The sequence below is a fragment of the Triticum urartu genome, chromosome 1A (assembly GCF_056163025.1).
Source record: "Triticum urartu cultivar PI428250 chromosome 1A, HENAU_Tu73, whole genome shotgun sequence".
NCBI classification, from domain to species: domain Eukaryota; kingdom Viridiplantae; phylum Streptophyta; class Magnoliopsida; order Poales; family Poaceae; genus Triticum; species Triticum urartu.
The window spans coordinates 573959335-573984961 of record NC_141873.1 but is presented as its reverse complement, the minus strand read 5'-3'; the positions used below and the strand labels follow the sequence as shown (position 1 = coordinate 573984961).

The following is a 25627-nucleotide window of genomic DNA, read 5'->3' as shown; positions in this document are numbered from 1 at the left end:
ATTGGATTGGATTCGATCTGACTGCAATCGAATCAATTCAAATCCAATTGATTGTTGTTAACTGATAGTGTAGATGGCAACCGCCTCAGGTGTGGATGCAAAATTGTTGCATGATCATTTATTCATGCTAGATTGTTACATTAGTGCTCCTCGGGTGTTGATGCTAGATTGGTGCTGGTAATGCGTCGATGCTAAATTAGTACTAAATTCTCGCCTCCATCCAGTCCATCGGTCCTAAAAAATGTCATATGAGATCAGGTCTCACGGTTAGCAGGTGAGACCCATCCTGATAGATGACACGTGACATTCACGAATCCCAAAGCATCTAATCTCTCCTCCTGATTTCTAGTGAGGGATAAGATAGATGCTTTGTGATTTGTGAATACCATATGTCATCCATCAGAATGGATCTCGCGTGAGATCTGGTCTCATGTGAGACCTGATCTCATAGAATTCCTTTCCATCGGTCTAGCTAGGTCCCGTCGTGCGCGCGCGTCCCATCCGGCACGGCGCTCCAGTTCACAGCGCGCGCCGTGTATATTCAGTTCAGACGCCGCACCGACACGCCTCTATCGCTATGTCACCGGCACGTGCCACCTACCCAGCCGGCAGTGCCACCGACGACTCGGCCGGTGGCTCCACCTTCACGCACACATGTATAGCGCCGACGTCGACGGACTTGTTCTCTACTAGGATGGCGAGCGCGGTGTCCGGCGTGGTCGTATGCACATTAACGATGACGGGCGCGCGTGCGTCCGGCGACTGACAGCGACCGAAAGCGAGGGAGCAGCGGGACGGGACGGAGCACTCGCCGTTCAATCCACGCGTGCCGGCTGGTTTCGATAGCCTCGTCCGTACACATGGCTCCATCACCAACCGCTTGCGATCGGGTAGCGGCCAAGAACGATCTATACATAGGAAATTAAAAGCAAGAAATGTTCGCACTGATCGATCTCAACTGTACATTTTGGCCTTGGCGATACGGGTATGCAAGACCCTCCCACAAAAAACAAATCGCGTACCAACCCCCAACGTGTACCAACTACCAAATGTATCCACGTGTAAGCAAAGCAAGTGCACGTATACGTACGTGTAAAAAAAGTGTACGTATACGTATGTGCTGCAATCGGCAATTTTCTTTTCCTGCGGGAGAAAGGAATGTGGAGCAGGGCTGCAAGTGAGTCGAGTTCGAGCGAGTTTGCCTAGGCTCAACTCAACTCATACTAAAATTCAAGCGAGCTTAAAATGTGCAAAGCTCAAGGCCGAGCTGCAGAAAGTGGCTCATGCTCAGCTTGTAACGATCTTGAGTTGATCTCGAGCTAGTTTCGAGCTAAATAAGATGATTTTTCAAATTATTTTAAGGCCAATTTTAAAGTAAGATAGGCCACACTAGAAAAAAAATACTATAAATTCGACTTATTCTTTCTCAAGTGAAGACTAGTATTTAATAACAAGAGATCGTGAGTAGAAGACGACGAAGGTGCGTCTGCTCTCAAACTTTGACCAAAATAACAAGATATTGAACACACGATTGGCTACGTGATGAGAATACATTTTCTTCATGCTTAATTTCCATGTTTGCTAGTAGGTAAAGTGAAGAAAAAAAATCATACCGAACATATATGGAAATGAATGATCGTAATACTAACAATAGATATGAAGGTTATTTAATATACTTATATGATATGGAGCTATCGAGCAAAATTTGAATGAGCCAATGCTGGCTCAAGATTGGCTCGTTTCTCGATCAAGCCTCAGCTCATACGGATATACAAGATTCTTGCAGAAAAAACAAATTGCGTACCCACCCCCAAGGCGTATCAACTACCAAGAGATCAAAGCCTATGCACGTGTAAGTAAAGCAACTGTACGTATAAAACAAGCCAAGAGCTACGTATGTGTTGCGATCTGTGATTTTTTTTTCCGTCGGGGGAAAGGAATAAGTGTACTCGTGTACCGCCCAGAATAATTCACGTCTCACATGGAAGATGAGTAAAATGCGCAGCTGGAGACGCGTGTGCACATGTGAACATCAAGTACTTTCCGCACCTAATATGACAAAAGTACTATATATATATATATATATATATATATATATATATATATATATATATATATATATATATATATATATATATGCCCCTAAAAGACTAAAATACACCGGTGGTCATATATATACCTACGTACTTCCTTCGTTTTTATTTAGTTCGTGTATTAGTCTTGATTAAAGTCAAAATTTGTAAACTTTGACACAGTTTAAAAATAAAAATATTAACATATACAATAACAAATCAATAGCATTAGAATCATTATTGATTTGTTATAATAAAATGTTTATATTTTTTTTATAAAGTTGATCAAATTTTACGAAGTTTCTTAATATGCAGAGTAAATAAAAATGAAGAGAGTATATATATGCACCACTGGATGAGGATCGATCACACTCCCTCCCACCCTCCCGTACGTGCAAACTCACTATATATGCTCATTAATTCTTAGGCTAATTCAAGCACTGGTTTACTACTAGTAGTAGTTTAGAGCATCTCCAACAGACGCCTAAAAAGAGCTCCGCGCACTAAAAATTAGTTTTTTGGGGCGCCCAACACCTCCAGCAGATGTTGTAGCGCTAAAAGGTTTTGGGCGCGCGCTGAAAAACGCTATCGCGTGCAGCATATTTTAGGCTCTGGATTGCGCGCGTTTCACAATTTGCACTGTCTGCTTTTTGGGCGCGCGTCTTTGGGCGTCTGCTAAAGCAATATTGGTCCCGGCGCACTAAAAGTGCTAAAGTGGCACACTATAATTTTTATTGGGCGTGAGATTTTTGTGCGGCCGTTGGAGATGCTCTTAAGAGCAACTCCAACGCAATGACCCAAACGGACGCGGATTTTGTCCGTTTAGGTCGCATATACGCCTAGCGGACATGAGGCGGACGGGGGCTGACGGTGGATGAACCCAACGCAAGGTCAAAAAGCGGACACGCAAGAAGCGGAGGAGGAGTCCTCGACACAGGCGCTGCTGGCCAGGAGCTATGACGGGAGCTCGTCCTCTACCTCTCGCAGGGCCACCTTGACCGGCCCCGAGCCTGGCCCCGAGCTCGCTGCGCCGCACCCGGCCCGAGCTCGCTGCGCTGCGCCGTGGCCCAGGCGTGCCGCAGCAAGGAGCCCGACGGCGACTGACCCCGCGGCGGCCGGCCGGCAGTGGATAGACACGCCAACGGCGACCCCTCGCCCGGCGAACACAGTGACCTGGACCACGGCGGAGAGGAAGGAGATCAAGCGTGGCGGAGAGGAAGGAGATCCAGCGCAACGCGAGCGTGTCGAGGACCCTGGTGGCCATGGGAGGGAGCTCGATTCCCTCCCTGAGCTCTGGTCCAGAAATGCCGCGCCTTGGTTTGTGGGAAGAAAAGGCGAAGGCGCGGGTCGCTGATTTGTGGGGCTATGGCAGACATGAGAGGCCACCAGGCGGATGGGAGCGGACGACGGGAGCGCTCGCTTTTGTCCGCCGCGGACCCATTTGTTCCCATATTTGCGTTTAATTTGGGTCCGGAACGGACAATAAGCGGACAGCGGGCGGACGCCATGTTCGTTTGGATCGTCCCGTTGGGTCATATTTTCTGTCCGGATAATCCAAACGGACAAAATGGGTCGCCTCGTTGGAGTTGCTCTAATACCACGACGCGCGCGAGCACACAAGTCTGGTCCCAAAGGTGAAGGTCATAGTCGTATCTTGCTTGCACCTCCCAAAGGGGCAAAGACGACTACTGCGCCTCCGTTCAACGCCCGCCGGCCTTTCCCCTCGGCTCCCATTCAACGCCCGACCTCGATCTCACCAGCTCCCAAACCTCACCTCGCGCATGCACCACTCCATGTCCGGGTCAGCAGCAGCAGGCGGAGAAGACCTCGGCGGCGGCCAGTTCTACGGCGACCATCCGCCTGCCGACGACGGCTTCTTCCAGAGTCGTTCGGCGTGCGGCGGTGAAGGCGATGGTGGTGTCACGCCGTCGGTCTACTCCAGCATCACCGACTACCTGCAGGGGCTCCTCGACCCCGCGGAGCTCGCCAGGCACCTGGACGCGCCTCCGTGCTACCCGGCGATGAGAGACGTGATCGGCGAGACGGCGACCCCGGTCACGCCCAACTCGTCGACGTCCGGCGAGGCGGCGGGGGCTGAGTCCCACGGATGCAAGAGAGGCAGTCCGGTGCCGGAGGAGGGAGACGAGGACGGATCGGCTGATCATCACAACCACAGGTACGTGTGCAATTCAATCTTGGTGTACAACTGTTTGCTAATTGAATCTAGCTCGAATTTGATGGATTTCTTGCCCATCCACCGACCATATATCACATGTGTTCGTATGACTTGTTGATTAGAGGGGAGAATTGTAGATCCACTGGTACGTGTTCTTGGCAGATCGATCCCGGTCTCCATTGATCTTCTCGGCCGGCCGGTCTGAACGCGAAGATACTGCCGCACGTGGCATACCGTGTGAGATGTGAACACTAGGATTTAGGGCTCGCCATCCGTCAACTTGCCACCTACCTACCTACCATTCCAAACAAACAAATCTTATCCTATCATTCTTGGATGAGGCATGTGTCTGTTAGATGTCTATCTTTTGAATTGTTGTTTTCCCTACCCCTTGAGTTCATCTTGTTATTTTACTGATTGTAGCGGTGCTGCTTTGTACCGAGAGACAGAGGATGTTGTTGTTGTTGGCGCTGTGGCTTCATCTGAATGAAATGGAAGTAGGGGTTTCACCCCTGTTTTTCAATCAAAAGAAATAAAACAAGAACCGACCGTTCGATGTAGATCAACTGGCAGTGATCGAACGGCAGATAACTAGCTAGTTTTCCCGGCAACTTCTTGCTTAGTTCCACTTTGCATGTAGAAATTGAACTGGCGGTTACCATGGCGAAATTATCAAGTCAAAAACGAATAATTTAAAATTACTAAGGATGCTCCTCATTGTGTTGACCGACTGATGCAGGAGCGACAAGAAGGAGCAGAAGAAGAAGGGGAAGGGGGAGAAGAAGGCGCGCGGCTCCCGTGTGGCCTTCGCAACCAAGAGCGAGGTCGACCACCTCGACGATGGCTACCGCTGGCGCAAGTATGGCCAGAAGGCCGTCAAGAACAGTTCTTTCCCAAGGTACTACCTCCTTACATTCACCCCTATGCGTATGTGTTTCGAAAAGAAAAAACATGCCTTCCACTTCTCAGTTTTGCTCCTGTAGTGAGCTTGCAACTTCAGTTTAGAGATGGTACCCCAAATGTTCTGAGTCGAATTGCAGGACTGTAATATGACCGCAACTTGCTTTCGTTAGTGAAATCGGAGAGAAACAAATAACTTCTAAAAAAAATAACATTTCACTTTCGTTGCGATGATCATCTTTCTAAGTTTGAACAACACAATCTCTTGCTTGAAATTAAAGTTTCTACGACACACAACACATGTAATCATCTTGATTAGGCATCACGATATGCATATTTAGACAGCAATTAATAAATCTTGCTAGAATCCTCATGAAAAATATGTATGTGTGCATGCATGCATGGTCAGGGCAGCCATATGCTACGACAACAATTTAGCAATGCATTGCATTGAAGTGAGATTCTGAAACACGTGCAGGAGCTACTACCGGTGCACGGCTGCGCAGTGTGGGGTGAAGAAGCTGGTGGAGCGGTCGCAGCAGGACCCTTCCACGGTTGTCACCACCTACGAGGGCCGCCACGGGCACCCAAGCCCCCTCGCCGCCCACCGTGGCTCAAGGATGATAATGGCCACCGGCGCCGACACTGCCTACTCGCTTGCCGCGCTCCAACATCAGCAACATGGCTTTTTTCCAGCCGGTGCCGACGTCTATGGGCGCATGTGCATACAGCCCACTACCGCCGTCTCTCCGTCGCTGGCACACAGATTGTCGGAGTACGGTGGCATGGAAGTGCATGCCGATCGCCTTCCCGATGCCGTGGTGCACTATCAGTCTAGGCATCATTAATTCAGTAACTCTGCGTATGTAGGAGTACATATATAGTACATCTGCAGCTTCGGTTTGGCCTTAATTTAGCGAGGCATGGAGCTGCCCGATGGGCACACACGTTTTTTTATTCGAACCGACAGAGACACAGGGTAACAGGTACAAATGTTTCTTGTGCTGCATTTGTTCTGGATGTTGAAATCATTTCTTTATAGCTAGCTATTCTAGTTACAATACCAAAGCACAATTCTCTACGGCAAGGATTATACAGTGTGCAACTATTCAGGTCTGTAATCAGGATTTTCTTAGCAGAAAGTATGCAATTGTGTACATCTTGTGCTATGTATAAGATATGCTGCAAAATACCCCGTTTGGTAGCTCAGTATTTTTAAAGTATTCTAAGAATACTGCAATTTTTTCAGATTACCATAGTTTTAGTTACAACAAGGTGTTTGGCTGCCATTGGAAACTGTCTTTTTAATACTGCATTATTTGCAAAACCGTGGTATTATCTCTGTTTTAAAAAAACAATCCCGGACCTCTTTTTTTTTAAAACTGAGCTCGAGAAAGAAAGGGGTCCCTGTTATCTTCTTCCTTGCTTCAAACCGTTGCTGCCCCTCCTTCATTCTCCCATTGCTTCCGCTCGGAGACCTTGTTCTGCCGGATCTCGTCCTTGAGCTATGCTACGTCAGTGTGGTCCGCCTGGAACTTGCTGCCTTGAAGCGCTTTGCCTCTGCTGTGCTAGCTGCAACGATGAACTATACATTGGCAGCTTGTTGGGTCGTCGTACACTGCCTCTCCATGTCGGCCCCCGTCTAACTCCACCAAGGTAGCCGGGAGGAACGGGGCAAGCAAATTCTGCTGGGCTCAAGCTTGCTACTCTGCAAAGCTGAGTTGTTGTTGTTCTTGCTCGTGCGATTTTTGTCTATCGATGTCGGCCACAACATACGAGTGTCCATACCCAACTAATCAACTCTGACCAACCAAACCATTGAGTGATTGCAACTAGCTAGGAACATGCGTGTTTGTAACTGCTATCAACTGGCTAGCTAGTTAGCTAATTACGTTGTTGCATAATAAAGCACCGGCCAAACAGGTCACAGTATTCCCAATACTGCAAAATACTTTGATATGTCAAAACTGTGGTATCTTCCACCAACGGGCTAAAATACCGTAGTTTTTCAATACTTTGGTTTTTGTAACACCTTGCTATCAAACGCAGACTTAACTACACCAACCAGCCTGTACATATATGTTTGATCCAAAAGGATGTGGTGTGTGCATGCGGGTTAGTGAGGGGATATACTTCTTTGGTACTGTTGACTACTCCCTCCTTTTCGGTTTATAGGACTCAATTCAAAAATCTCACTAACCAAGGTAGATGGTGAGTGGTGAAATACTTTTTGTAGTTTGAAAAAGCACCAAATTAATGCTCTTGTTTTCCTCAAAAAATTATGTTTACCAATGCATTAATTGCGATACATGCATGTATAAAGTATATGCATTGGTAAATTTTCTCCTAATACTTGCATGCAATGATTTAATGCACCTCGGAATCTGAACTTGTGATGAGGAACAACCAAATTGAGCCTTATAAAACCGAAAAGGAGGGAGTACCAATGAATGGATTGGTTTTAAATTGTTCAACATTGCAGCAACGTATCTTCAACATGCGGTGGGCAAAATCTAGAATACCATTGTTCTTTAAACAAAATATTTATTGAAGCCAAACACAAAATTTAAAATTATGGTTTTAGGATCAATGGTAATTCTAAAAACTATAAAAATTTCCATGCCAATTTAGCTGTAACCGTCTCCAGCCCAATTTATCCCTATCTCCCCTCTAAGTTTGCATGTTTTTTGCTACATTCTCCGAGTCATCATGGTGGATGTGTGTCAAATGAAGAGATGGTCTCCCATGCTTATTGTTAGCAGCTGATGTTGCATGATGAATACGCCCCCTTGAAGGTAAGAGTGCCAGTGCTAACATTATCGCCACAAGCTCCTTCTCGTACATGGATGACCCCCGGTTTTCTTGGGCCCCAACACCTTGCCGAGGAAGGAAAGTGTGTGCACATTTTGAATGAGCACTTCCCCAACACCAGAGTCTGATGCATCTGTCTCTATTTCAAAAGGCTCATCAAATTGTGGTAAATCAAACACGAGCGCTCTGACCAGTGTTGATTTAAGATGTTGAAATGCCTCCTCGACCTCCGGACTCCACACAAATATTGAGACCTTCTTCAACAGATTTGTCAAAGGCCGGCCGACGAGACCAAAATCTTGGACAAACCTTCTGTAGTACCCTGCCAAGCCCAAAAATCCCCACACCTGTTGGACACATTTGGGAGTGGGCCAGTCCTTAATAACAGGGATTTTTTTCACATTGGTGGACACTCTCTGGGTACTAATGACATGCCCCAGATATGTCAATTCTTGATGAGCAAACTTGCACTTGGATCTTTTGATTTTAAGCCGGTGTTTCTCCAACAGTTCAAACACTTATTTGAGTAGCCTAACATGTTCCTCCAATGTGTGGCTATAGACCAAAATGGCATCAACAAACACCAGTACTCCTTGGCGAATAAGTGGTGAGAATACAAAATTCATCACTCCCTTAAAGGTTCCTGGCACACATGCAAGCCCATACGACATGACTTTGAATTCATAGTGCCCCAAATCTGTTTTGAAAGTCGTTTTGAACTCATCTTCCAGTGCCATCCCAATATATATGGCGGTAACCCGTATTGAGATCCAAGCTAGTGAATTACACTTCCCCAGCTAATTCATGCAGTAACTCCTCAACAACTGCATAAGGGATATGTTCTTGACTGCAATGGCGTTGACGTGACGGTAATCAGCACATAATTGTTGGGGAACGTTGCAGAAAACAAAAGATTTTCTACGGTTTCACCAAGATCTATCTATGAGTTCATCTAGCAACGAGTGATCAGAGTGGATCTACATACCCTTGTAGATCGCGTGCAGAAGCGTTCAAGAGAACGTGGATGATGGAGTCGTACTCGTCGTGATTCAAATCACCGATGACCAAGCGCCGAACGGACGGCACCTCCGCGTTCAACACACGTACGGTTGGGAAGACGTCTCCTCCTTCTTGATCCAGCAAGGGGGGAGGAGAGGTTGATGAAGATCCAGCAGCACGGCGGCGTGGTGGTGGATGCAGCAGTGATCGCAGCAGGGCTTCGCCGTTCTTCTGCGAGAGGGAGAGGTGTAGCAGGGGAGAGGGAGGCGCCAAGGCTTGGGGTGCGGCTGCCCTCCCTCCCCCCTCCTTTATATAGCCCCCCTAGGGGGGTGCGCCGGCCCTAGGAGATGGGATCTCCTAGGGGGGGCGGAGGCCAAGGGGGAGGAGTGCCCCCCAAGGCAAGTGGAGGCGCCGCCTCCCCTAGGGTTCCCAACCCTAGGCGCATGGGGGGGACCCAAGGGGGGGCGCACTGAAGGAAATATGCCCTAGAGGCAATAATAAAGTTATTATTTATTTCCTTATATCATGATAAATGTTTATTATTCATGCTAGAATTGTATTAACCGGAAACATAATACTTGTGTGAATACATAGACAAACAAAGTGTCACTAGTATGCCTCTACTTGACTAGCTCGTTAATCAAAGATGGTTATGTTTCCTAACCATAAACAAAAGAGTTGTTATTTGATTAACGGTATCACATCATTAGGAGAATGATGTGATTGACATGACCCATTCCATTAGCTTAGCACCCGATCGTTTAGTATGTTGCTATTGCTTTCTTCATGACTTATACATGTTCTTATGACTATGAGATTATGCAACTCCCGTTTGCCGGAGGAACACTTTGTGTGCTACCAAACATCACAATGTAACTGGGTGATTATAAAGGAGCTCTACAGGTGTCTCCAAAGGTACATGTTGGGTTGGCGTATTTCGAGATTAGGATTTGTCACTCCGATTGTCGGAGAGGTATCTCTGGGCCCTCTCAGTAATGCACATCACATAAGCCTTGCAAGCATTGCAACTAATGAGTTAGTTGCGAGATGATGTATTACGGAACGAGTAAAGAGACTTGCCGGTAACGAGATTGAACTAGGTATTGAGATACCGACGATCGAATCTCGGGCAAGTAACATACCGATGACAAAGGGAACAACGTATGTTGTTATGCGGTCTGACCGATAAAGATCTTCGTAGAATATGTAGGAGCCAATATGAGCATCCAGGTTCCGCTATTGGTTATTGACCGGAGACGTGTCTCGGTCATGTCTACATTGTTCTCGAACCCGTAGGGTCCGCACGCTTAAGGTTTCGATGACAGTTATATTATGAGTTTATGAGTTTTGATGTACTGAAGTTAGTTTGGAGTCCCGGATGTGATCACGGACATGACGAGGAGTCTCGAAATGGTCGAGACATAAAGATTGATATATTGGACGGCTTTATTCGGACACCGGAAGTGTTCCGGGTGATTTCGGAGAAAACCGGAGAGCCGGAGGGTTACCGAAACCCCCCCGGGAGAAGTAGTGGGCCATATGGGCCTTAGTGGAGAGAGAGAGGGGCAGCCAAAGGTGGGCCACGCGCCTCCTCCCCCCTGGTCCGAATTGGACTAGGAGAGGGGGGGCGGCGCCCCCCTTTCCCTCTCCCTCCCCACTTCTTTCCCCCTCCTAGTAGGAGTCCTACTCCTACTAGGAGGAGGAAGGAGTCCTACTCCTACTAGGAGGAGGACTCCTCCTTGGAGCGCCATAGAGGGCCGGCCGGCCTCCTCCCCTTGATCCTTTATATACGGGGGCAGGGGGCACCCCTTGACACACAAGTTGATCCACGTGATCATATTCTTAGCCGTGTGCGGTGCCCCCTTCCACCATAATCCTCGATAATATTGTAGCGGTGCTTAGGCGAAGCCCTGCGACGGTAGAACATCAAGATCGTCACCACGCCGTCATGCTAACGGAACTCTTCCCCGACACTTTGCTGGATCGGAGTCCGGGGATCATCATCGAGCTGAACGTTTGCTAAAACTCGGAGGTGCCGTAGTTTCGGTGCTTGATCGGTCGGGCCGTGAAGACGTACGACTACATCAACCGCGTTGTGCTAACGCTTCCGCTGTCGGTCTACAAGGGTATGTAGATCACACTCTCCCCTCTCGTTGCTATGCATCACCATGATCTTGCGTGTGCGTAGGAAAATTTTGAAATTACTACGAAACCCAACAGTGGCATCCGAGCCTAGGTTTTATATGTTGATGTTATATGCACGAGTAGAACACAAGTGAGTTGTGGACGATATAAGTCATACTGCTTACCAGCATGTCATACTTTGGTTCGGCGGTATTGTTGGACGAAGCGGCCCGGACCGACATTACGCGTATGCTTACGCGAGACCGGTTCTCCCGACGTGCTTTGCACATAGGTGGCTTGCGGGTGACAGTTTCTCCAACTTTAGTTGAACCGAGTATGGTTACGCCCGGTCCTTGCGAAGGTTAAAACAGCAGCAACTTGACAAACTATCGTTGTGGTTTTGATGCGTAGGTAAGATTGGTTCTTGCTTAAGCCCGTAGCAGCCACGTAAAACTTGCAACAACAAAGTAGAGGACGTCTAACTTGTTTTTGCAGGGCATGTTGTGATGTGATATGGTCAAGACATGATGCTAAATTTTATTGTATGAGATGATCATGTTTTGTAACCGAGTTATCGGCAACTGGCAGGAGCCATATGGTTGTCGCTTTATTGTATGCAATGCAATCGCGCTGTAATGCTTTACTTTATCACTAAGCGGTAGCGATAGTCGTGGAAGCATAAGATTGGCGAGACGACAACGATGCTATGATGGAGATCAAGGTGTCGCGCCGGTGATGATGGTGATCACGACGGTGCTTCGAAGATGGAGATCACAAGCACAAGATGATGATGGCCATATCATATCACTTATATTGATTGCATGTGATGTTTATCTTTTATGCATCTTATCTTGCTTTGATTGACGGTAGCATTATAAGATGATCTCTCACTAATTATCAAGAAGTGTTCTCCCTGAGTATGCACCATTGCGAAAGTTCTTCGTGCTGAGACACCACGTGATGATCGGGTGTGATAGGCTCTATGTTCAAATACAACGGGTGCAAAACAGTTGCACACGCAGAATACTCAAGTTATACTTGACGAGCCAAGCATATACAGATATGGCCTCGGAACACGGAGACCGAAAGGTCGAGTGTGAATCATATAGCAGATATGATCAACATAGCGATGTTCACCAATGAAACTACTCCATCTCACGTGATGATCGGACATGGTTTAGTTGATTTGGATCACGTAATCACTTAGAGGATTAGAGGGATGTCTATCTAAGTGGGAGTTCTTAAGTAATATGATTAATTGAATTTAAATTTATCATGAACTTAGTCCTGGTAGTATTTTGCAAATTATGTTGTAGATCAATAGCTCGCGTTGTTGCTTCCCTGTGTTTATTTTGATATGTTCCTAGAGAAAATTGTGTTGAAAGATGTTAGTAGCAATGATGCGGATTGGATCCGTGATCTGAGGTTTATCCTCATTGCTGCACAGAAGAATTATGTCCTTGATGCACCGCTAGGTGACGGACCTATTGCAGGAGCAGATGCAGACGTTATGAACGTTTGGCTAGCTCAATATGATGACTACTTGATAGTTTAGTGCACCATGCTTAATGGGTTAGAATCGGGACTTCAAAGACGTTTTGAATGTCATGGAGCATATGAGATGTTCCAGGAGTTGAAGTTAATATTTCAAGCAAATACCCGAGTTGAGAGATATGAAGTCTCCAACAAGTTCTATAGCTAAAAGATGGAGGAGAATTGCTCAACTAGTGAGCATGTGCTCAGATTGTCTGAGTACTACAATCGCTTGAATCAAGTGGGAGTTAATCTTCCAGATAAGATAGTGATTGACAGAATTCTCTAGTCACCATCACCAAGTTTGTAGAACTTCGTGATGAACTATGATATGCAAGGGATAACGGAAACGATTCCCAAGCTCTTCGTAATGCGGAAATTGACGAAGGTAGAAATCGAGAAAAACATCAAGTGTTGATGGTAGACAAGACCACTAGTTTCAAGAAAAGGGCAGAGGGAAGAAGGGGAACTTCAAGAAGAACAGCAAGCAAGTTGCTGCTCAAGTGAAGAAGCCCAAGTCTGGTCCTAAGCTTGAGACTAAGTGTTTTTACTACAAAGGGACTGGTCACTGGAAGCGGAACTACCCCAAGTGATTGGCAGATAAGAAGGATGGCAAAGTGAACATAAGTATATTTGATATACATGTTATTGATGTGTACTTTACTAGTGTTTATAGCAACCCCTCAGTATTTGATACTAGTTCAGTTGCTAAGATTAGTAACTCGAAACGGGAGTTGCAGAATAAACAGAGACTAGTTAAGGGTGAAGTGATGTGTGTTGGAAGTGGTTCCAAGATTGATATGATCATCATCGCACACTCCCTATACTTTCGGGATTCGTGTTGAACCTGAATAAGTGTTATTTGGTGTTTGCGTTGAGCATGAATATGATCTGATCATGTTTATTGTAATACGGTTATTCATTTAAGTAAGAGAATAAATTGTTGTTCTGTTTACATGAATAAAACCTTATATGGTTACACACCCAATGAAAATAGTTCGTTGGATCTCGATCGTAGTGATACACATAATCATAATATTGAAACCAAAAGATGCAAAGTTAAAAATGATAGTGCAACTTATTTGTGGCACTGCCGTTTAGGTCATATTGGTGTAAAGCGCATGAAGAAACTCCATGCTAATGGGTTTTTGGAATCACTTGATTATGAATCAGTTGATGCTTGTGAACCATGCCTCATGGGCAAGATGACTAAAACGCCGTTCTCCGGAACTATGGAGCGAGCAACTGACTTATTGGAAATAATACATACTGATGTATGAGATCCGATGAGTGTTAAGGCTCTCGGCGGGTATCATTATTTTCTGACCTTCACAGATGATTTGAGCAGATATGGGTATATCTACTTAATGAAACACAAGTCTGAAATATTTGAAAAGTTCAAAGAATTTCAGAGTGAAGTGGAGAATCATCGTAACAAGAAAATAAAAGTTTCTACGATATGATCGCAGAGGTAAAATATTTGAGTTACGAGTTTGGCCTTCAGTTAAAACAATGTGAAATAGTTTTACTACTCACGCCACCTGGAACACCATAGCATAATGGTGTGTCCAAACATTATAACCGTATTTTATTAGATATGGTGCGATCTATGATGTCTCTTATCGATCTACCACTATCGTTTTGGGGTTATGCATTAAAAACAGCTGCATTCACGTTTAAAAGGGCACCATCTAAGTCCGTTGAGACGACACAATCTGAACTGTGGTTTGGCAAGAAACCAAAGTTGTCGTTTCTTAAAGTTTGGGATTGTGATGCTTATATGAAAAAGTTTCATCCTGATAACCTCAAACCCAAATCGGAGAAATATGTCTTCATAGGATACCCAAAGGAGACTGTTGGGTACACCTTCTATCACAAATTCGAAGGCAAGACTTTTGTTGCTAAATTCGGAGTTTTTCTAGAGAAGGAGTTTCTCTCGAAAGAAGTGAGTGGGAGGAAAGTAGAACTTGATGAGGTAACTGTACCTGCTCCCTTATTGGAAAGTAGTTCATCACAGAAATCTGTTCCTGTGACTACTACACCAATTAGTGAGGAAGCTAATGATGATGATCATGTAACTTCAGATCAAGTTACTACCGAATCTCGTAGGTAAACCAGAGTGAGATCCGCACCAGAGTGGTACAGTAATCCTGTTCTGGAAGTCATGTTACTAGACCATGACGAACTTGCGAACTATGAGGAAGCGATGATGAGCCCAGATTCCGCAAAATGGTTTGAGGCCATAAAATCTGAGATATGATCCATGTATGAGAACAAAGTATGGACTTTGATGGATTTGCCCGATGATCGGCAAGCCATAGAAAATAAATGGATCTTCAAGAGGAAGACGGACGCTGATAGTAGTGTTACTATCTACAAAGCTAGAATTGTCGCAAAAGGTTTTCGACAAGTTCAAGGTGTTGACTACGATGAGATTTTCTCACTCGTATATATGCTTAAGTCTGTCCGAATCATGTTAGAAATTGCCGCATTTTATGAAATCTGGCAAATGGATAAACAAAACTGCATTCCTTAATGGATTTCTTAAAGAAGAGTTGTATATGATGCAACCAGAAGGTTTTGTCAATCCTAAAGGTGTTAACAAAATATGCAAGCTCCAACGATCCATCTATGGACTGGTGCAAGCATCTCGGAGTTGGAATATACGCTTTGATAAGTTGATCAAAGCATATAGTTTTATACAGACTTACGGTGAAGCCTGTATTTACAAGAAAGTGAGTGGGAGCACTACAACATTTCTGATAAGTATATGTGAACAACATATTGTTGATCGGAAATAATGTATAATTTTGTAGAAAGCATAAAGGAATATTTGAAAGGAGTTTTTCAAAGAAAGGCCTCGGTAAAGCTGCTTACATATTGAGCATCAAGATCTATAGAGATAGATCAAGACGCTTGATAAGTTTTTTCAATGAGTACATACCTTGACAAGATTTTGAAGTAGTTCAAAATGGAACAGTCAAAGAAAGAGTTCTTGCCTGTGTTGCAAGGTGTGAAATTGAGTAAGACTCAAAGCCCGACCACGACAGAAGATAGAAATAGAATAAAAGTCATTCCCTATGCCTCAGCCATAGGTTCTATAAAGTATGCCATGCTGTGTACCAGATCTATTGTATACCCTACACTGTGTTAAGCAAGGGAGTACAATAGTGATCTAAGAGTAGATCACTGGACAGCGGTCAAAATTATCCTTAGTGGAATAAGGAAATATTTCTCAATTATGGAGGTGACAAAAAGGTTCGTCGTAAAAAGTTACGTCGATGCAAGTTTTGACACAGATCTGGATGACTCTAAGTCTCGATCTAGATACATATTGAAAGTGGGAGCAATAAGCTAGAGTAGCTCCGAGTAGAGCATTGTTGACATAGAAATTCGCAAAATACTTACGGATCTGAATGTGACAGACCCGTTGACTAAAATTATCTCACAAGCAAAACATGATCACACCTTAGTACTCTTTGTGTGTTAATCACATAACGATGTGAACTAGATTATTGACTCTAGTAAACCCTTTGGGTGTTGATCACATATCGATGTGAACCATGGGTGTTAATCACATGGTGATGAGAACTATTGCTGTTAAATCACATGGCGATGTGAACTAGATCATTGACTCTAGTGCAAGTGGGAGACTGAAGGAAATATGCCCTAGAGGCAATAATAAAGTTATTATTTATTTCCTTATATCATGATAAATGTTTATTATTCATGCTAGAATTGTATTAACCAGAAACATAATACTTGTGTGAATACATAGACAAACAAAGTGTCACTAGTATGCCTCTACTTGACTAGCTCGTTAATCGAAGATGGTTATGTTTCCTAACCATAAACAAAAGAGTTGTTATTTGATTAACGGGATCACATCATTAGGAGAATGATGTGATTGACATGACCCATTCCATTAGCTTAGCACCCGATCATTTAGTATGTTGCTATTGCTTTCTTCATGACTTATACATGTTCCTATGACTATGAGATTATGCAACTCCCGTTTGCCGGAGGAACACTTTGTGTGCTACCAAACGTCACAACGTAACTGGGTGATTATAAAGGAGCTCTACAGGTGTCTCCAAAGGTACATGTTGGGTTGGCGTATTTCGAGATTAGGATTTGTCACTCCGATTGTCGGAGAGGTATCTCTGGGCCCTCTCGGTAATGCACATCACATAAGCCTTGCAAGCATTGCAACTAATGAGTTAGTTGCGAGATGATGTATTACGGAACGAGTAAAGAGACTTGCCGGTAACGAGATTGAACTAGGTATTGAGATACCGACGATCGAATCTCGGGCAAGTAACATACCGATGACAAAGGGAACAACGTATGTTGTTATGCGGTCTGACCGATAAAGATCTTCATAGAATATGTAGGAGCCAATATGAGCATCCAGGTTCCGCTATTGGTTATTGATCGGAGACGTGTCTCGGTCATGTCTACATTGTTCTCGAACCCGTAGGGTCCGCACGCTTAAGGTTTCGATGACAGTTATATTATGAGTTTATGAGTTTTGATGTACCGAAGTTAGTTCGGAGTCCCAGATGTGATCACAGACATGACGAGGAGTCTCGAAATGGTCGAGACATAAAGATTGATATATTGGACGGCTTTATTCGGACACCGGAAGTGTTCCGGGTGATTTCGGAGAAAACCGGAGAGCCGGAGGGTTACACGAACCCCCCGGGAGAAGTAGTGGGCCATATGGGCCTTAGTGGAGAGAGAGAGGGGCAGCCAAAGGTGGGCCGCGCGCCTCCTCCCCACTGGTCTGAATTGGACTAGGAGAGGGGGGGCGGCGCCCCCCTTTCCCTCTCCCTCCCCACTTCTTTCCCCCTCCTAGTAGGAGTCCTACTCCTACGAGGAGGAGGACTCCTCCTTGACGCGCCATAGAGGGCCGGCCGGCCTCCTCCCCTTGATCCTTTATATACGGGGGCAGGGGGCACCCCTTGACACACAAGTTGATCCACGTGATCATATTCTTAGCCGTGTGCGGTGCCCCCTTCCACCATAATCCTCGATAATATTGTAGCGGTGCTTAGGCGAAGCCCTGCGACGGTAGAACATCAAGATCGTCACCACGCCGTCGTGCTGACGGAACTCTTCCCCAACACTTTGCTGGATCGGAGTCCGGGGATCGTCATCGAGCTGAACGTGTGCTAAAACTCGGAGGTGCCGTAGTTTTGGTGCTTGATCGGTCGGGCCGTGAAGATGTACGACTACATCAACCGCGTTGTGCTAACGCTTCCGCTGTCGGTCTACAAGGGTACATAGATCACACTCTCCCCTCTCGTTGCTATGCATCACCATGATCTTGCGTGTGCGTAGGAAAATTTTGAAATTACTACGAAACCCAACACGCACCAGCCCACTATGGGCTGGTTCCCTCCCCACTTCAGCCCATGGGGCCCTCCGGGATGGGTGGTCCCACCCGGTGGACCCCCGGGACCCTTCCGGTGGTCCCGGTACAATACCGGTGACCCCGAAACTCTCCCGATGGCGAAACCGCACTTCCTATATATAATTCTTCACCTCCGGACCATTCCGGAACTCCACGTGACGTACGGGATCTCATCCGGGACTCCGAGCAACTTTCGGATTACTGCATACTCATATCTCTACAACCCTAGCGTCACCGAACCTTAAGTGTGTAGACCCTACGGGTTCGGGAGACGTGTAGACATGACCGAGACGGCTCTCCGGTCAATAACCAACAACGGGATCTGGATACCCATGTTGGCTCCCACATGCTCCTCGATGATCTCATCGGATGAACCACGATGTCGAGGATTCAAGCAATCCCGTATACAATTCCCTTTGTCAATCGGTACGTTACTTGCCCGAGATTCGATCGTCGGTATCCCAATACCTCGTTCAATCTCGTTACCGGCAAGTCACTTTACTCGTACCGTAATGCATGATCCCATGACCAGACACTTGGTCACTTTGAGCTCATTATGATAATGCATTACCGAGTGGGCCCAGAGATACCTCTCCGTCATACGGAGTGACAAATCCCAGTCTTGATCCATGTCAACCCAACAGACGCTTTCGGAGATACCCGTAGTATACCTTTATAGTCACCCAGTTACGTTGTGACGTTTGGTACACCCAAAGCACTCCTACGGTATCCGGGAGTTACACGATCTCATGGTCTAAGGAAAAGATACTTGACATTGGAAAAACTCTAGCAAACGAACTATACGATCTTGTGCTATGTTTAAGATTGGGTCTTGTCCATCACATCATTCTCCTAATGATGTGATCTTGTTATCAATGACATCCAATGTCCACAGTCAGGAAACCATGACTCTCTGTTGATCAACGAGCTTGTCAACTAGAGGCTTACTAGGGACATGTTGGTGTCTATGTATTCACACATGTATTACGATTTCCGGATAACACAATTATAGCATGAATAAAAGACAATTATCATGAACGAGGAAATATAATAATAATCCTTTAATTATTGCCTCTAGGGCATATTTCCAACAGTCTCCCACTTGCACTAGAGTCAATAATCTAGTTACATTGTGATGAATCGAACACCCATAGAATTCTGGTGTTGATCATGTTTTGTCCTAGGGAGAGGTTTAGTCAATGGATCTGAGACATTTAGATCCGTATGTACTTTACAAATATCTATGTCTCCATCTTGAACATTTTCACGAATGGAGTTGAAGCGACGCTTGGTGTGCCTGGTCTTCTTGTGAAACCTGGGCTCCTTGGTAAGTGCAATAGCTCCAGTGTTGTCACAGAAGAGTTTGATCGGCCCCGACGCATTGGGTATGACTCCTAGGTCGGTGATGAACTCCTTCACCCAAATTGCTTTATGCGCTGCCTCCGAGGCTGCCATGTACTCCGCTCCACATGTAGATCCCGCCACGACGCTCTGCTTGTAGCTGCACCAGCTTACTGCTCCACCATTCAACATATACACGTATCCGGTTTGTGACTTAGAGTCATCCAGATCTGTGTCGAAGCTAGCGTCGACGTAACCCTTTACGACGAGCTCTTCGTCACCTCCATAAACGAGAAACATGTCCTTAGTCCTTTTCAGGTACTTTAGGATATTCTTGACCGCTATCCAGTGTTCCTTGCCGGGATTACTTTGTTATCTTCCTATCAAACTTACGGCAAGGTTTACATCAGGTCTGGTACACAACATGGCATACATAATATACCCTATGGCTGAGGCATAGGGGATGACACTCATCTCTTCTATATCTTCTGCCGTGGTCGGACATTGATCTGAGCTCAATTTCACACCTTGCAACACAGGCAAGAACCCCTTCTTAGACTGATCCATATTGAACTTCTTCAATATCTTATCAAGGTATGTGTTTTGTGAAAGACCTATGAGGTGTCTTGACCTATATCTATAGATCTTGATGCCTAATATATAAGCAACTTCTCCAAGGTCCTTCATTGAAAAACTCTTATTCAAGTAGGCCTTAATGCTGTCCAAAAGTTCTATATCATTTCCCATCAAAAGTATGTCATCTACATATAATATGAGAAATGCTACAGAGCTCCCACTCACTTTCTTGTAAATGCAGGCTTCTCCATAAGTCTGCATAAACCCAAACGCTTTGATCATCTCATAAAAGCGAATGTTCCAACTCCGAGATGCTTGCACCAGCCCATAAATGGAACGCTGGAGCTTGCATACCTTGTTAGCATTCTTAGGGTCGACAAAACCTTCCGGCTGCATCATATACAGTTCTTCCTTAAGATAACCGTTAAGGAATGCCGTTTTGACGTCCATTTGCCATATCTCATAATCATAGTATGCGGCAATTGCTAACATGATTCGGACGGACTTCAGCTTTGCTACGGGAGAGAATGTCTCATCGTAGTCAACCCCTTGAACTTGTCGATAACCCTTAGCGACAAGCCTAGCTTTATAGATGGTCACATTACCATCCGCGTCTGTCTTATTCTTAAAGATCCATTTATTTTCTATGGCTCGCCGATCATCGGGCAAGTCAGTCAAAGTCCATACTTCGTTTTCATACATGGATCCTATCTCGGATTTCATGGCTTCCAGCCATTTGTCGGAATCCGGGCCCGCCATCGCTTCTTCATAGTTCGAAGGTTCACCGTTGTCCAACAACATGATTTCTAAGACAGGGTTGCCGTACCACTCTGGTGCAGAACGTGTCCTTGTGGACCTACGAAGTTCAGTAGCAACTTGATCTGAAGTTTCATGATCATCATCATTAACTTCCTCTCTAGTCGGTTCAGGCACCTCAGGAACATTTTCTTGAGCTGCGCTACTTACCGGTTCAAGAGGTAATACTTCATCAAGTTCTACTTTCCTCCCACTCATTTCTTTCGAGAGAAACTCTTTCTCTAGAAAGGATCCATTCTTGGCAACAAAGATCTTGCCTTCGGATCTGAGGTAGAAGGTATACCCAATAGTTTCTTTAGGGTATCCTATGAAGACACATTTTTCCGACTTGGGTTCGAGCTTTTCAGGTTGAAGTTTCTTGACATAAGCATCGCATCCCCAAACTTTTAGAAACGACAGCTTAGGTTTCTTCCCAAACCATAATTCATACGGTGTCGTCTCAACGGATTTCGACGGAGCCCTATTTAAAGTGAATGCGGCAGTCTCTAAAGCATAGCCCCAAAATGACAGCGGTAAATCGGTAGGAGACATCATAGATCGCACCATATCCAATAGAGTGCGATTACGACGTTCGGACACACCATTACGCTGAGGTGTTCCAGGCGGCGTGAGTTGTGAAACTATTCCATATTTTCTTAAGTGTGTGCCAAATTCGTGACTCAAGTATTTTCCTCCACGATCTGATTGCAAAAACTTGATTTTTCTGTCACGTTGATTCTCAACCTCACTCTGAAATTCCTTGAACTTTGCAAAGGTTTCAGACTTGTGTTTCATTAAGTAGACATACCCATATCTACTCAAGTCATCAGTGAGGGTGAGAACATAATGATAGCCACCACGAGCCTCAACACTCATTGGACCACACACATCAGTATGTATGATTTCCAATAAGTTGGTTGCTCGCTCCATTGTTCCTGAGAACAGAGTCTTGGTCATTTTTCCCATGAGGCATGGTTCGCACGTGTCAAATGATTCGTAATCAAGAGACTCTAAAAGTCCATCTGCATGGATCTTCTTCATGCGTTTGACACCTATGTGACCAAGGCGGCAGTGCCACAAGTATGTGGGACTATCATTATCAACCTTACATCTTTTGGTATTCACACTATGAATATGTGTAGCATTACGCTCGAGATTCATTAAGAATAAACCATTCACCATAGGAGCATGACCATAAAACATATCTCTCATATAAATAGAACAACCATTATTCTCGGATTTAAATGAGTAGCCATCTCGAATTAAACGAGATCCTGATACAATGTTCATGCTCAAAGCTGGTACTAAATAACAATTATTGAGGTTTAAAACTAATCCCGTAGGTAAATGTAGAGGTAGCGTGCTGACGGCGATCACATCGACCTTGGAACCATTCCCGACGCGCATCGTCACCTCGTCCTTCGCTAGTCTCCGCTTATTCCGCAGGTCCTGCTTTGAGTTACAAATGTGAGCAACCGCACCGGTATCAAATACCCAGGAGCTACTACGAGTGCTGGTAAGGTACACATCAATTACATGTATATCACATATACCTTTCGTGTTGACGGCCTTCTTGTCCGCTAAGTATTTGGGGCAGTTCTGCTTCCAGTGACCACTTCCCTTGCAATGAAAGCACTCAGTCTCGGGCTTGGGTCCATTCTTTGGCTTCTTCCCGGCAGCTTGCTTACCGGGCGCGGCAACTCCCTTGCCGTCCTTCTTGAAGTTCTTTTTACCCTTGCCTTTCTTGAACTTAGTGGTTTTATTGACCATCAACACTTGATGTTCCTTTTTGACTTCTACCTCCGCTGATTTCAGCATTGAAAATACCTCAGGAATGGTCTTTTCCATCCCTTGCATATTGAAGTTCATCACAAAGCTCTTGTAGCTCGGTGGAAGCGACTGAAGGATTCTGTCAATGACCGCGTCATCCGGGAGATTAACTCCCAGCTGAGTCAAGCGGTTATGTAATCCAGACATAGTGAGTATGTGCTTACTGACAGAACTATTTTCCTCCATCTTACAGCTGAAGAACTTGTCGGAGACTTCATATCTCTCGACCCGGGCATGAGCTTGAAAAACCATTTTCAGATCTTTGAACATCTCATATGCTCCGTGTCTCTCAAAACGCTTTTGGAGCCCCGGTTCTAAGCTGTAAAGCATGCCGCACTGAACGAGGGAGTAGTCATCAGCACGTGTCTGCCAAGCGTTCATAACGTCTTGGTTCTGTGGGATAGGTGTGTCACCTAGCGGTGCTTCTAGGACATAATCTTTCTTTGCAGCTATGAGGATGATCCTCAGGTTCCGGACCCAGTCCGTATAATTGCTGCCATCGTCTTTCAGCTTGGTTTTCTCTAGGAACGCGTTGAAGTTGAGGACAACGTTGGCCATTTGATCTACAAGACATATTGTAAAGATTTTAGACTAAGTTCATGATAATTAAGTTCATCTAATCAAATTATTTAATGAACTCCCACTCAGATAGACATCCTTCCAGTCATCTAAGTGTAGCATGATCCGAGTTAGCTAGGCCGTGTCCGATCATCACGTGAGACGTGTTCGGTTTCGTAGTAATTTCAAAAAATTTCCTACGCACACGCAAGATCATGGTGATGCATAGCAACGAGAGGGGGAGAGTGTGATCTACGTACCCTTGTAGATCGACAACGGAAGCGTTAACTTGGTTGATGTAGTCGTACGTCTTCACGGCCCGACCGATCAAGCACCGAAACTACGGCACCTCCGAGTTCTAGCACACGTTCAGCTCGATGACAATCCCCGGACTCCGATCCAGCAAAGTGTCGGGGAAGAGTTCCGTCAGCACGACGGCGTGGTGACGATCTTGATGTACTACTGTCGCAGGGCTTCGCCTAAGCACCGCTACAATATTATCGAAGACTATGGTGGAAGGGGGCACCACACACGGCTAAGAATATGATCACGTGGATCAACTTGTGTCTCTAGGGGTGCCCCGTGCCTCCGTATATAAAGGCTCAAAGGGGGGGGGGCTGGCCGGCCAAGAGGTGGCGCGCCAGGAGGAGTCCTACTCCTTTCGGGAGTAGGACTCCCCCCCTTTCCTAGTTGGAATAGGATTCGCGGAGGGGGGAAAAGAGGAGAGAGAGGAGGAAGGGGGCCGGCCCCCTCTCCTTGTCCTATTCGGACCAAAGGGGGGGAGGGGTGCGCGGCCCATCTCTGGCCACCTCTCCTTTCTTCCACTAAGGCCCACTAAGGCCCATATACCTCCCGGGGGTTCCGGTAACCTCCCGGTAATCCGGTAAAATCCCGATTTCACCCGGAACACTTCCAATATCCAAATATAGGCTTCCAATATATCAATCTTTATGTCTCGACCATTTCGAGACTCCTCGTCATGTCCGTGATCACATCCGGGACTCCGAACAACCTTCGGTACATCAAAATGCATGAACTCATAATATAACTGTCATCGTAACCTTAAGCGTGCGGACCCTACGGGTTCGAGAACAATGTAGACATGACCGAGACACGTCTCCGGTCAATAACCAATAGCGGAACCTGGATGCTCATATTGGCTCCTACATATTCTATGAATATCTTTTATCGGTCAGACCGCATAACAACATACGTTGTTCCCTTTGTCATCGGTATGTTACTTGCCCGAGATTCGATCGTCGGTATCCCATACCTAGTTCAATCTCGTTACCGGCAAGTCTCTTTACTCATTCTGTAATACATCATCCCGCAACTAACTCATTAGTTGCAATGCTTGCAAGGCTTAAGTGATGTGCATTACCGAGAGGGCCCAGAGATACCTCTCCAACAATTGGAGTGACAAATCCTAATCTAGAAATACGCCAACCCAACATGTACCTTTGGAGACACCTGTAGAGCACCTTTATAATCACCCAGTTACGTTGTGACATTTGGTAGCACACAAAGTGTTCCTCCGGCAAACGGGAGTTGCATAATCTCATAGTCATAGGAACATGTATAAGTCATGAAGAAAGCAATAGCAACATACTAAATGATCGGGTGCTAAGCTAATGGAATGGGTCATGTCAATCAGATCATTCAACTAATGATGTGATCCCGTTAATCAAATAACAACTCTTTGTCCATGGTTAGGAAACATAACCATCTTTGATTAACGAGCTAGTCAAGTAGAGGCATACTAGTGACACTCTGTTTGTCTATGTATTCACACATGTATTATGTTTCCGGTTAATACAATTCTAGCATGAATAATAAACTTTTATCATGATTTAAGGAAATAAATAATAACTTTATTATTGCCTCTAGGGCATATTTCCTTCAGTCTCCCACTTGCACTAGAGTCAATAATCTAGATCACATCGCCATGTGATTAACATCGATAGTTCACATCATCATGTGATTAACACCCATAGTTCACATCGCCATGTGACCAACACCCAAAGGGTTTACTAGATTCAGTAATCTAGTTCACATCGCTATGTGATTAACACCTAAAGAGTACTAAGGTGTGATCATGTTTTGCTTGTGAGAGAATTTTAGTCAACGGGTCTGCCATATTCAGATCCGTATGTATTTTGCAAATATATATGTCAACAATGCTCTACACGGAGCTACTCTAGCTAATTGCTCCCGCTTTCAATATGTATCCAGATTGAGACTTAAAGTTATCTAGATCAGTGTCAAAACTTGCATCGATGTAACTCTTTACGACGAACCTTTTGTCACCTCCATAATCGAGAAACATATCCTTATTCCACTAAGGATAATTTTGACCGTTGTCCAGTGATCTACTCCTAGATCACTATTGTACTCCCTTGCCAAAATCAGTGTAGGGTATACAATGGATCTGGTACACAGCATGGCATTCTTTATAGAACCTATGGCTGAGGCATAGGGAATGACTTTCATTCTCTT

At 45.2% G+C, this 25627-nt stretch overlaps 1 protein-coding gene across 1 annotated transcript; it reads left to right on the top strand.

Annotated features, from left to right (window-relative positions):
* Nucleotides 1-3577: 3577 nt before the first annotated feature.
* LOC125539923 (WRKY transcription factor 28) lies at nt 3578-6368 on the top strand. Its single transcript, XM_048703460.2, has 3 exons — nt 3578-4248; nt 4988-5146; nt 5627-6368. The coding sequence occupies exons 1-3, from the start codon at nt 3854-3856 to the stop codon at nt 5994-5996; spliced, it is 924 nt and encodes a 307-aa protein (XP_048559417.2). The 5' UTR covers nt 3578-3853; the 3' UTR covers nt 5997-6368.
* The last annotated feature ends 19259 nt before the right edge of the window (nt 6369-25627 follow it).